The sequence below is a fragment of the Amborella trichopoda genome, chromosome 6 (assembly GCF_054954075.1).
Source record: "Amborella trichopoda isolate Santa Cruz 75 chromosome 6, AtrichopodaSantaCruz75HAP2 v2.0, whole genome shotgun sequence".
Lineage (NCBI taxonomy): Eukaryota > Viridiplantae > Streptophyta > Magnoliopsida > Amborellales > Amborellaceae > Amborella > Amborella trichopoda.
In genome coordinates, this window is record NC_142341.1 from 11,184,941 (window position 1) to 11,197,827 (window position 12,887).

General features: G+C 34.7%; 1 protein-coding gene across 4 annotated transcripts; it reads left to right on the forward strand.

The window, feature by feature from the left end:
- The first annotated feature begins 1,921 nt into the window (after positions 1-1,921).
- On the forward strand, positions 1,922-11,057 carry LOC18438092 (plant/protein). Of its 4 annotated transcripts, none has more exons than XM_006848283.4 (7): positions 1,922-2,176; positions 2,353-2,393; positions 8,110-8,167; positions 9,250-9,343; positions 10,466-10,550; positions 10,639-10,704; positions 10,785-11,057. In XM_006848283.4, exons 1-7 carry the CDS (start codon positions 1,966-1,968, stop codon positions 10,878-10,880), a joined length of 651 nt encoding a protein of 216 aa, XP_006848346.1. In that variant the 5' UTR covers positions 1,922-1,965; the 3' UTR covers positions 10,881-11,057. The 4 variants fall into 4 exon arrangements, 2 of the variants coding, with proteins under 2 accessions (XP_006848346.1, XP_011624886.1); XM_011626584.3 differs by having other exon boundaries at positions 10,825-11,057; XR_016056753.1 differs by lacking the exon at positions 10,466-10,550.
- Positions 11,058-12,887: the final 1,830 nt, after the last annotated feature.

Below are 12,887 nucleotides of genomic sequence, written 5' to 3' on the forward strand. Positions count from 1 at the left end.
TCAATTTGGTTTTTGAAACAACGATGGTCATGCTTAGGCCACCTATGAAATTTTTTCCTTCTTGAAAAGACTGGGCAATTTACTCAACATTCAAGCCAAAATTGCCTTTGGCTCACATCTTTTTGGCAATCTCCATAATTTGTTTTGCCATTACCAACCTAAAAGTGAGTACTAAAATCAAACTTTTAGACATCTAGAATAAGGGATAGTTTACGAAGAGACTATTTATTTTTTGTACGTTGAGGTCATAATTATTCTCATTCATTAAATCTGAAATTGGAAGGCTTGAGATAACTTACGAAGTTCAAAATTTTTTATTTTTGAAACTTTGTATTTATTCAATGCTACTCTGACAACCACCTATTTTGAAATTTAAAGAACAAAAATGATTGCAAGCTCTATGTACAAAAGATAAAAGAGAAAATTACATAAATACTATTTTTTGTTATTACAAAAATACTTGAAATTTTCCTTCATTACATAGATGTCATTTTTTTAACTCAAATCATTATCATCCGATAGACCGAGAGCCCATTTAATGATACCATTTACTTTTGAAACAAAGTGGTCACAATTAATCTTGATCATTGGATGTGAAGTTGGGTGGTTTTTCAAAGTTCAAAAGAAATTTTCTCGAACTTTGTGACACACCCAAGCTAATTGTGACTTTACATCGGATGGTTGTAGGTAATTATGATTTTCCAATACCAAAGGTAAATGATCTCATTGTATAGAGTTCTTTAATAATTTTCTTTATTTTAAATTATGTTTTAAGCGTTTTTAAGCATATAATGATCAAACGTGTGGAGATACTAATTTTGAGCTTAATTTGATGACAGGAACTGAAATAAAATAAAAATAAAAATATACAATAAGATTATTTACTTTTATTAGAAAGAGGTCACAACCATTGTTAACCATTAGATGTAAAATCGAGTGGTTCAAGATGTGTCATTAACTAGGCACAATGTCCATAACAAAATTTCTTGAATATTATGGCATATTTTAATTACTTGGATTTCACATCCAATAGCTAAGAATGATTGTGATATCTTTCTACAAAAACATAAATGGCCTTATAGTATACAATCCCAAAATAAAAATATGCTATATTTTTAAAAATTGGGATGTGATAGTAAAACATCAAATGGGTATAGTTTGTATAAGATTGCAACATTAAATAATCAAATTCAGATGCACCTTCAAACTTCGTTATGAGATACAATTTTTGTGTCGAAAATTCTTAAGATGGTGCAAGAATCTAATTTTATCTATATTATAAATTTTAAACTCCAAAAATAGTTCAGATCAAGCACATTAATAAATACATGAAAATATAAATAATATATTGTAAAATGTAATATTTTTAGGGCTGAAATGTCTTTTCTTCTTCATATCTATATATTTGGATATCGAGATGATCAATTAGATATTTTTCCAATGTCAAAACAATATTTTTTTTTTGATGAATTTTACAGGTGCACCTTAATTCTATTATAAGGTATCCACCTTATGTAATTTTTTTCTATAGGGATTGTATACAATGAGATAATTTATTTTTAGTATAGGGATGACACAATTATTTATAATCATTCGATGTGAAATCTGATGGCTTGGGTATATCACAAAATTTGAAATTTATTTTTTTAAACTTTGAGCTTGATCAATAAAATAAATATAGTCACCCAATTTCACAGGTAAAAATTAATTATGATAAGTACAAAAGGTATATGGTTTCATCATATATCTTTCGAAATTGTCGTTAATGTACCTTAATTTTTTTCGATCTAAAAAAAATCTCATTTTCATAAACCTCACCCAAAAACCCCTTTTGACAAAAAAATAAGTAGTCGTATTACCGCCAAGCACTTGCACAAAGTAATCCGGCATTTTTAAATATTGAAAATAAAACAGGATTTGCACGTCGAAATATCTCTACTTCTCTACTCTCTGTCGCAGCCCTCTATGGTTCAATTTAGGTTTCTGCTGAGATGCGAAAGGCCAAATATCAGTGAAAAAGCAGAGGCCATGGCTTCTCCACAATTGGTTTCAGAGAGTTCTTGGGGCAAGGCCGGTAATAATAATAAACATAGTGGCCTTCAAAGCTCCGGAATGCTCAGTAGAGATCAGCTTCTTCAACTCTTCAATCGTTTCTCCTACGTTACCTCCACTCCTGGTGCAATTCGTTATTCAGATCCATTTCTCTAATTGAAATACCTAAATTTTTTTTAGCAGTTTTAATATCTCTCTCTATTACAACCTTGGCAGCTTCATATTTTGCTCTCATGTAATACTGAATTTCTTATTTGGTAGCTTGCATTTACTCCCTCTCTCTTTTTGTTTATTCTTCAGAAGTGAAGAAACGAATTAAAGATGCTGTAAACGATAAAGAGGTGAGTCTCCTTTTTCTTCCCTCTCTATTTGATATAAAATTGCAAGTATTTCAGGCTTGCTATGCTTTGCAAATCTCTCTCTGTCGCTCTCATATACGTGAAATTTCTTTGATTCCTCTTGTTTGTATTCCTTCTCTCCAGTGGAATGAATGGATGAAGATTTCTTTATGGAAACATGGGTAAAATGTGTCAAAAAAATTATTGCCTAATTTACACAGCTTTTAGTATAACTGATTGAAGAAAAGATAAGACCTTTAGCTCAATTCCACTAAAATCATTTGAAATCTAACACAAATAGGAAAAGTTTATATAGAGCCGAGGCTCTAAACAATCAAACTGGAGCCTACCTCAAAAATTTCCCTAGAAGAGGTTGTTTTGATGCACAAATATCATCAAATCACTCGGCATCAAGATGAACGGACATAAGAAAAAAATGGATTTCAAGTTTTGGAAATAGTGCATCTTGTATCACATTTTTGGATGTCAATTTTCAAGATATCTACACTATTTTTTGAAGCTTTAAAATTTATAATTAAATATGAAAATAGATTTTAAAGCTATCACAAATACTTTCAGTATTGAAATCACAGTTCCCGACACTATTTGAAGGGGGGCTCCAATTTGATTGTTTAGAGCCTCAGCTCTATACAAACCGTAGCTAAGAAAAAAATATACATGACTATGACAAAGTAAGAAAAGAGAAAAGAAACAATATATGAATGGAGAAAATTGATGTGGTATTTTCGATATGAACTATTTGTGAAATTGCAATATATGCTTTCGTTACTTATATTTTCATTTGAACTAATTGTGAATTTGATATTTTAGATTTCAATGCTTATGTTTGTGAAGTCCTCGTTTAATATGATTGTTTGCAGTTCCATCCAAATGATGTAATTATTTAAAGGGTGCGGTTGGTATAGAGCCTGTTGGGTTTGGTGATAACCAAATTACCATACCCATACTTTCTTCTAAAAGATGAAGGGTATTATGGGAAAAAGAGAAGGGGTTTCTTGGGAAGCAAGAACGAAACTCAAATAATCTCTATAAGAGGGGATCAATGAGAGCATAATATTCATCCTTTTGAGGGTCACCCCTTTGGGGTTATGGAAATGGATCTTCATAGGGTATCAAGGAAAACATAATACTCATCCTTTTTGAGGGTCACCCCTTTGGGGTTATGGGAATGGATCTCCAAGATGGAGATAAGTCTCCAAGAGAGAGACATGATCTCTCGAATGGATCTCCAAGATGGAGATAAATCTCCAAAAGAGAGAGACATGTTCTCCGAGAGAGAAGTAGTATTCCCATGGGTTTTGGGTTGGTAAAACTTCTACTTCTAGAGAGAGAAAATATCTCGGTTGCTCTCGAGGATATCTTTTTGGTAGCAGTTTTGCGGTGGGAAAGAAGATAGAGATCGACAGTGTTGCTCGATTGAGAGAGCGGGTTTAGAAGGGAAAATTGGTGATAGTCTTTTACTGATGTTTAGAGAGAGGTATTATCTTTTGTAACCCAAAATTGTACTCTTCATTGTGATAGTGGATTTCGACTTTTCGAGGCTGTGGATGTAGCCCTATGGGGTAAACCACGTAAATCGTGTGTTGTGGTGGTGTGATTTTTATGTTTGCTTTATTTCTTACACTCGATTTATAATTGTATTCATCTACTTAGCATTTAGCCAGTCATGTACATGATTTTGGGTGGGATCCCGGTCTTTGGGATTCCCGGTTCTGCAAGCGAGGGCCCACAGAGCTGAGGCTCTAAACAATCAAAGTAAAGCGCACCTTCAAATAGTATCGAGAAATGTGGTTTCAATACTGAAAATCTTTGAGATAGCCTTAAAATATATTTTCACTCTTTAATTATAAAATTTAAAGCTTCAAAAATAGTGTAGATTGAGTAGATCTATGAAAACTTGAAAATCTTGAAAATTGATGGTCTAAAAATGCGTTACAAGATGCACTATTTCCAAAACCTGAAATATATATTTTTCTCACCATGCATCTTAATGTCGGGATGATCAATTTGAGGATATTTGGGTATCAAAACAACATCTTCTAGTAAATTTTTGAGGTGGGCTCTATATAAACTTTTTCTTTATTTAAATCATTTAGATTTTTTAATATTTGTGACATCTCTTTCTCATGAATGAAGTGATATTCAAGTTATTATATGGTTTCTTTTTGCATGGAGACCTGTATCAGTTAATATATTTGTAGTGCTCTAATTATCTCAAATTCTGAATACACTAAGTGACACAGGCACAAGATGGTCTAATTTGTGGTTTTTTTATGCATTTTAATTAAGGGTTACATTTTGGGGATTTTTAGGGTTTATTTCTACTAGTCTTCTACTTTAGGTTTTTAGGGTTTGGTAATTATTATTATTTTTATTTTAGTTGTTATTTTTTATTTTGTTAACGGTAAAGTTAATCGCTTATTTTTTTAAGCTAATAATGGATGATTAGGATTAAATAAAATAAACGATTGGGATTTTGTAGGAGCTTTATAGGGTTTTTGAGTTACTTAAATTCTTGTATTTAAAGGGAAGGAGCTCCCTCTGAAGCATATGGTTATTTTGTGAAGAAAGAATTTGTTTTGGGATCAAAGAGATCTTTGGGGTCCCTCACAGACCCTGAGAGAGGATATATTCAATCATCCTTGTTATTATTTTTATTTTAATTATTTCTTTCACAACTTCCCTTCATCTTCCGTGCATGCAGCCATGCCTCGACCAAAATAGTCTTTTGGCTGGTCAAAGAAGGGTTGTAGGACCTAGGGGGAAAAGGGGCAATAATGTACTTAGGGAATTATTTGAGTTTTATTTTTATTTTAATTGTTATTTTTTTATTTCATTAGGGAGCAAGTTTAGTCGTTTATTTTTAAGTTTATAATGAGTGGCTATGATTAAATAGGATGGATGGTCAGGATTTCGTAGCAGCTTTTAGGGTTATGAGTTATTTAAGTATTTGTTATTGAAGGGTTTAAGGAGTTCAATTGTTATTTTTTCTGTGGATAACTTTTGGTGAATAAACTTTGGGAGGTGGGTTCCTCTTGGTTTTGCAAATTTTCCTTCATTCTTTGCTCTCTTCCCTTTAACGATTCTCATCTATTATAGTTTTTGCAAATTAAAGTGCTGATTTGTGAAGAATCAACCCTAATTCGCATCAATTTGTATCAGAGCGGGTTACGATGGCCTCAAAAGAGGCACCCCTCGAAGGATTAAATTTATTAACTCAAGTAGTTCAAGCCCTAGTGGAGAAAGTAGAAAAACTCATGCCCTTAGGTGAGAGTAGAGAACAAATGAGCTCATGCAGGAGGTCGCTCAGCTTCGGCGTGAATGGAATCTGGAAACCGGTGTTGGAGATCAAGGCAATGGTGAAGGAGGTGACTTTCATCTCGTTCTGAATCAACCTCCAGCAGCCCTGGTTAGTGAAGAGTTCAATGATCTAACCCTTCAATTATTAGAAAAAGAGAGAGAACGTGGAATCAAAAAACGATATTCTTGATATCAAGCTTCCTCTCCAAGTGAGGCCCATACCTTCAGTGAGGCCATACCCTCAGTGAGGCCATAAGTCCCCATATCTTTTTTCACCACTTCCAACAATGTCCATTTGGCCCTACCTTTTACCCTTTTTGAGCCTACCACTTGAACTACTTCGAACCTCCTAAAAAAAAAATTCCCCTGATTACATTATTGCCCCTTTTCCCCCTAGGGTCCTTCAACACTCCTTTGCCCAACTACAAACTACTGGCTAGGGTATGGCTGCATCATTCCCCTGCGGTTGAAAGGAACTCGACTCCGGTGAGTTGGCTTCAACATAAAGGCGGTCTAAATCTTGATTCAACCTCATGAACTCTTGCTCGAGAATCCACTTGCTATCAGAATACGGTCTCCCCTTCCATTTGACTAAATATTGGCAATGTGACCCCTTTCGAGTTTGAAAGTTTTTAGTCTTCAAAATTCCTCAATCTCTTCTTCCTTCTTTCTTGGTAATTGCTTCATCACATCAACAACTACTACTTCTTAGGCTTCCTATCTTAGGGTATGTAAGGGAATCCACCCCAAAGATCTCTTTGCAAGATCCCAAAACAAATTCTTTCTTCACAAGATAACCACCTTCTCCAAGAGGGAGCTCCTTCCCTTTACATACTAGAATTTACGTAACTCAAAAACCCTAGAAAGCTCCAATGAAATTCTAGCCGTCCATTCTTTTTAATCTTAACCACCATTTTTAACTTAAGAATAAATGGTTGACTCTACCCGTAATAAAATAAGAAATAACAACTAAAATAAAAAGAACAATAATAACTAAAACCTAATAACTTAAGGCAGAAGACTGTTAATAATAAGTCTTAGAAATCCCCAAAATATGACCCTTAATTCCCTTAATTAAAATCCCTAAAAAGAAAACCAAATTAGACCATCACATGCTTGCGTCATTAAGTATGGGGAGAAGCTCAATGCATTTTTGTGAATTCACTATTTGGTGGTAATATATAGAATTGAGATGATGATTAAATATATATGTACTATTGGTATGTTGAAAGGTGAGCAAATAGATACAAAAAGAGGAAAATTTTAAATATTTGAGCATTTAGAGGAGGGGCATTAGGGGGGGGGGGGGGGGGGGTATCATGTTTGGTAGTTTTGAGTTGTGCCTTAATATTATAAGTCCTAGTGGTGATATAACCTTACAAGCAAATGGATCATGCTTGGGAGTTTTAATATAGGAAGTCCAAGTGCTTAATGAGAAAATTGATCTTGTCCTTGAATGAGTAGGCATTCCATTTGGGGAACGAGAGTTCTGTGGTAAGTCTTCATATCAAAATAAGTTTGGAAAGGAGTCTTCACACTACAAATCCCATTTGATAATTGCCATGCTACAATTCCATCAGATAAACCATTTGGGAAGAAGGGTGTTGATCCCATAATCCATTACAAAAGCAATGCTCCTTAATTTTTGGTTATATGGAGAGGCAGTTATTATTTTGTAGCGCAATCTTTAACATTCATATATTTGTAAGAAATGATGAAGCAATCATACATATTCATAATAGACCAGTAACCATTTTACACCTTTGCTGAAGCAATTATACACAAATCAACAAGTCAAACATGCAAAACATGTTATACATTTTACAAGAGCAAGACAGTAGGCTAAACAAATAATGATCCTTGCGAAATCTCTTAAGAGATGTTTACTGTCAAACAACTAGAAGAACTAATGAGTTTTGTGCTTCAAAGTTCCAACTACTTAGTTTGAAATGACTAGATTGCTTCGAGAATTCAGGTTGAAAATCTTTGTTAGGGATTTCTCTTTGTCCCTTTCTGGTTCTCTCACTTACCTTCTTCCATCTACCTTTGTTCGAATATTATTCGTTTGTTTCCTTGGGAAGTTTCTTTATTGTTTATATAAGGGTTGCATGCACTGTGCGTATTGAATTAATTGTGGGAAAAGAACACATCAACCCAACCCATCAGACGGCAACGGCAGATGGCTGGGGTGATGTTTTTTTTCTTACGATGAATTCATTGTGCGCATTGAATACTTTCCCTTATGTAAATCACTCCTTACCTCCTTCCTAGCCATTAATCAAGGGGCTAAACCCCAAAATGCTTTCCATTAACTTTAGGCATTCTTCTCTCAATAAATTTGATGGCCACAAACTTTGAACCCCTTTCCAGGTATATTGATATTGAAACTGTTTGGCAGGAAGCTGTCATGGTAACCACAGCAATTCAAGAGGAAATTCTTTCGGAAATTGGAGTTGGTATGTTTTTTTTCTAAAACTGTTAACTTAAATGGGAGTTGGTATGTTCCTATGAAACTGAAAGTTTTGAATGAAACTTTTATCATTCAACTCGGCTGAGCTTCAAATTTCCTGAATGGAGTATGCTCTATTGAATATCCCGAGTCTTATGCTCTCCTTCATTCTTTATTATGACCACTGGAGTCATATCCATTCAATCCTCTACATATGCCTTTTCCAAGCTTATTGATGTATCATAATTATTGGAAGTCAATCTGATTCCACACTACATTGAGCTTATCCAATAATGTCACAATATGGTTCATTGGATGTACCGGTGTTTGAAAGCAAGGAGTTGGGCTTGGTCTCACTAGGGCCCTGAGCCTGAGTCAGCCACATACTCGGATGAGTTTTTATAAAATACACCGCATGACTATGACTCGATGAAACTCACCCGAGTTATTGGTTTTTTTCTTCTGGACTAGGCACCCTACCTTGTCCAAGTGATTGGGGCCCGAGCCTGAATACTCGGATGAGTTTTTATAAAATACACCGCATGACTATGACTCGATGAAACTCAGCCGAGTTATTGGTTTTTTTCTCTCTTTCTGACATATATGTTGCATTCAAAATAATTGATAGCTCTATGTATTCTTGCTTCTTTTGTTCCACTAAATTCTTTTAAGGGGAGAATCCAACATATCTACGCTTTCTATGATAAAGATTCTTATACATTCATACCTTTTTTTTTATGTAATGGCTGAAATTTTGAAAAACCCCCTTTCAGAGTGCGTACTCAGCATACAGATCCAGTTTTCTTCTTCTCAAGTGACATACATGAATCTGCTCTGTTATGCTATTTAACTTATAAATATTTCTATGCTGAATGCTCTGATGAAATCTTTAGTGGATAGTGTGGCTAATATGAGACTAGCCTAGCCAAAGAAAATAACATTAGACTAGTTTTTCTATAAAATATATGGTGTGCGTAAGATGCATGAATCTCTGCATATGTGTCCTTCTGTATCAAATTGCAGATCAAATTGCAGATGATTTTGACTCATAAGCTGTCTTTCATTTATTTTCATTTCCTTCAATTCCAGATCCTAGGTTTGGCATCGCTTGCTTGGGAAAAGTAAATGCGACTTACCAGAATGACCGTGATTTGATGATCCAGTTTTATCGGTTTGCTGTAAAGTAGGTTTGTCTCCTTGAAGCAAAGTTAATTTAGATGGGCATCTCTTATTGGAGAATCTTTACTCATGAAGTTATTGGAAATTGTACGAATTGCTGTTTTTGTTGTTTGAAAGGTCCATGTGTCCTGTTCCTTTGTGATCCCAAATAATTAGCAAACTGTAGATATGTGTGTGACATTATCTGTTGGTTGTTGGTTTAATGCCTAAATATATGGCCTATCATTGAACACCCAAATTGAAAAAGGAGTATCCTATTTTCTCCTACCTGGAAAGAGTAATTTTAGTCTATAAATAAGCTGGTGTATAAGGATAGTATGATCTTTGTTTCATCTTCTCTTAATGGATGAGTGATAGTTTGATAGTTGATAAGTTCTAAGTGAAGCCTAGATATGTGATCGTTTCCTCATATTCCTTTGTGGTACCATATATGGTTTATATTGTTAAATATGCCCAAATATATGCTCTTGATCTTATGATTGAGTGATTTTGATCTCCATATATATTTAATATTATGAAAGGGGTAATTGGTTTCCTTAATCAAGGACATGAATCTGTAGGACGAAGCTCAATATTCATTTAAAGATGCATCACAAGAAAAAAAAGGAACGTTTATAAATAGGGAGGATTCAAGAAAAATCTCCAGCATATAACCTTCTCAAAGATAGAAAAATCTACTAAAGTTTGGATATTATTGATGAAATAATGAATTTATTCTAAGTATTTTTTCCACCTTACACCTGTTATATGTTTGATGTTCAAATTGTGCGAGTTCGATACTATTTATATCTTTAGATGCTCCTCCAGTGCAGAGTTGCTCTTGAGAGTTTTGTTCAAATAGACTTCTTTATCTCCTCTTTTTTCTTGTAATGCATGCTTTTGGCATTGGGCATATGAGAAGAGAAAATACCTTAAGAGTATGTTTCATAATGCTCCAAGGATCTCCCCTCTGTTCCCATGATCCTGTCAACTCCTTTGTTAGAAAGCAATGGATAATGGATATTGCCTTGGAGTATTGTGAACCATGGCCCACTGAACCATATGGGATTACGAGATTGCGAATGTAGGTGACTGAAAGTGCTCGAGCTTTCGAATGGTTCAAGCTTTTTTCTTCATCAATTTACAGGGAAGAGATGGCCTGTGATGAAGCTAAGCTTGAACCTGATAAGTTTGCTGAGAAAATACAATCTCAACAAAAGCTTCAAGAACAGGTTGATTCTCTGGTCTTTTCCTATGAGTTCAGAATTCTAGTGATACACACTAAGTTAGAAAGTCGTGTTCAAAATTATGTCATTTCAGCAATTTGAGATGTTAAAGAAGATGCGCAAGTTTCCTTGGGATGACCAGTCTTCAATGCTAGAGGAGGTAAACCTACCAACCCAAATTGTGTTATTTCCCTACAATGAAACACAAATTTAGGGCCTTTGTTTTGTTTTAAAATACAGCTTCAGAGCCAAATGGTCAATGCAAATTTTGATGATTCAGCTGCTGTATTGACAATTGAGCAAATCCAAGAGATTGCGAGGAGAAGAAGCCGATGATGGGGACAGGGTCAATTTATTTCCTTAGATACACCCCAATATTCAAGCATAAGCATCATACTAAGTTTCTTGTATTATAAGTCTGGTTTTATCTATTTTGGTTTCTTGTTTTATTTATGCAAACAAAGCATTTGTTATTGAATAACTTGATGGAAGTAAGGCATGTTGATTCAGATATATTTTTTGCATTACGTAAATCTTGAAAATGTAGTATATTTGCTTTGAAAAAAGAAAAGTAGTAAGTGTTATTTCAAGATGATGTTAGAAAACCCGTCTTTGAGAAGTGTAATCGGCACAACTGCGCTATTATAGAGCTGTACTTCCTTTTTGATTAATGAAAATCCGGGTAGGCGGTCTTCTCCCCCATTGAGTAACCCCCAAAAAAATAAAACAAAGAAAGTACTTAACATAAGAGAGAAGTAGTGGGTTTCTAGTCTTCATTGGAGATAGGAGCAGTGTTATTAAATTCCATTCGTTTCGGCTGAAGCTTTTGGATTTGAGGCATAAACTAAAGCGAAGCGAAGCCTGATGCTGCCGCTTCGGGTAGGTTCAAGCCGCGTCAGGTTGTTTCAGTTAGATTCGGGTCTGTTTTTGCTAACAAAGAAATAGCTATGTAAAAGTATTTTTTTAAAAAAATTTTTTATATATATTTTATATATAAATATCTAATTTATTTATATTAAATTAAAGAAAAAGTTTGAAATCTTCCCCCGAATAGGCCGAAGAACCGAATTATCGAATTGTTTCCTTTTTCTTAACAAATTGAAGAGGACTCCGAAGTGAATATGACATCATTGGATTGGAAATATAAAAGTGATGTTTAAATATGAAAATGAAAACATTGGATTGGTGCACGGCTCTTTATTTTGGACCATTGTAACTGATAAATGGTTAATGGCTGTTAAAACAACGAAGAGACGTGATGGTTCAAAATGCTTCAAAATGAAAACGTTCACAGGGCATTGAATGGACACTAGGAGTTCTTTCGACTCCCAAAACATTTCTGTTTACAAGCTATCATACATTTTCTGCCTCTCCCATGCATTGATCAAAGGAGATTAAGCGTGTGATCTTCTGTTTTCAAATATCAGGACAAATTTATCTTGAGAACTTATGTACAGTGAATAGTATCAGTTGGGGGTAAATATTATTTTGAGATAATGAATTGATGTGCCTGAAAACAAAATCTCTTTTCAAATTGTTTTGAAATATCTCTAACAAACAAAATTTTAAAAAATTTCCAGCATATTTTTATGAAGGAAAAGCATGCCATGATCTAATGAATGATGGAAAACCATATTCCGTTGGGTTCAAAATGATTAATGGAGATGGATTTTTGTTTTAATGTTAACTAGAAATTTTATTATAAAAAGAAGCAAAACTCCATAAGTATAATAGTAAATAAAGAAAAGAAGAGTACAATCGCTTCTACCGGGGATGACCTACTAAAACTTCCAAATACAACAGAACCCTCACTTTGGAAGGCTCCTACCTCACCTACAGCTTCAGACAACTATTACTAGACCATAAAAAGCACTTCTAAAGACATCCACCACAGAACCTCAACTCCCCTACACATTCTTGTTTGTCTAGACCTCGCATACCAGGGTTGCGTCGGCACACAACCAACGCCGAAACGGCGCCCAAAAGAATAACAAAAATAGCATGGTAGGTCAAAGGAGAAGTGAGAGAGAGAGAGAGAGAAAATGGGAGACTATCAAGCAAATGAACAAAAGTGAGTGAGGAGAAGAGGGATCAGAACAAGGGGGAGATGAAGAATCCACCTCTAACGATCCCCCAAAGAATGTATCTGACCACTCGCAGAAATTTCAAGCCATCAACAAGGAACATACAAAACCACAGGGTCCACTAGGCCGGTCAAGCTCCACCTTAGGCGTCAACCTAATTAGTTAAATTCACTCTATTCAAAGCCATCAAGGCAAGCACCCAATACCTGAGAAAATACCTGATATGATGTTAAACCTCAAAAAGAGGGGAAATCCTGTC

Coding starts and splice junctions, on each gene's coding strand:
- LOC18438092 (XM_006848283.4), top strand. CDS start 1,966: ATGGTTCAATTTAGGTTTCTGCTGAGATGCGAAAGGCCAAATATCAGT. Junction 2,394..8,109: donor ATGCTGTAAACGATAAAGAG/GTGAGTCTCCTT, acceptor ACTGTTTGGCAG/GAAGCTGTCATGGTAACCAC. Junction 8,168..9,249: donor TCTTTCGGAAATTGGAGTTG/GTATGTTTTTTT, acceptor CTTCAATTCCAG/ATCCTAGGTTTGGCATCGCT.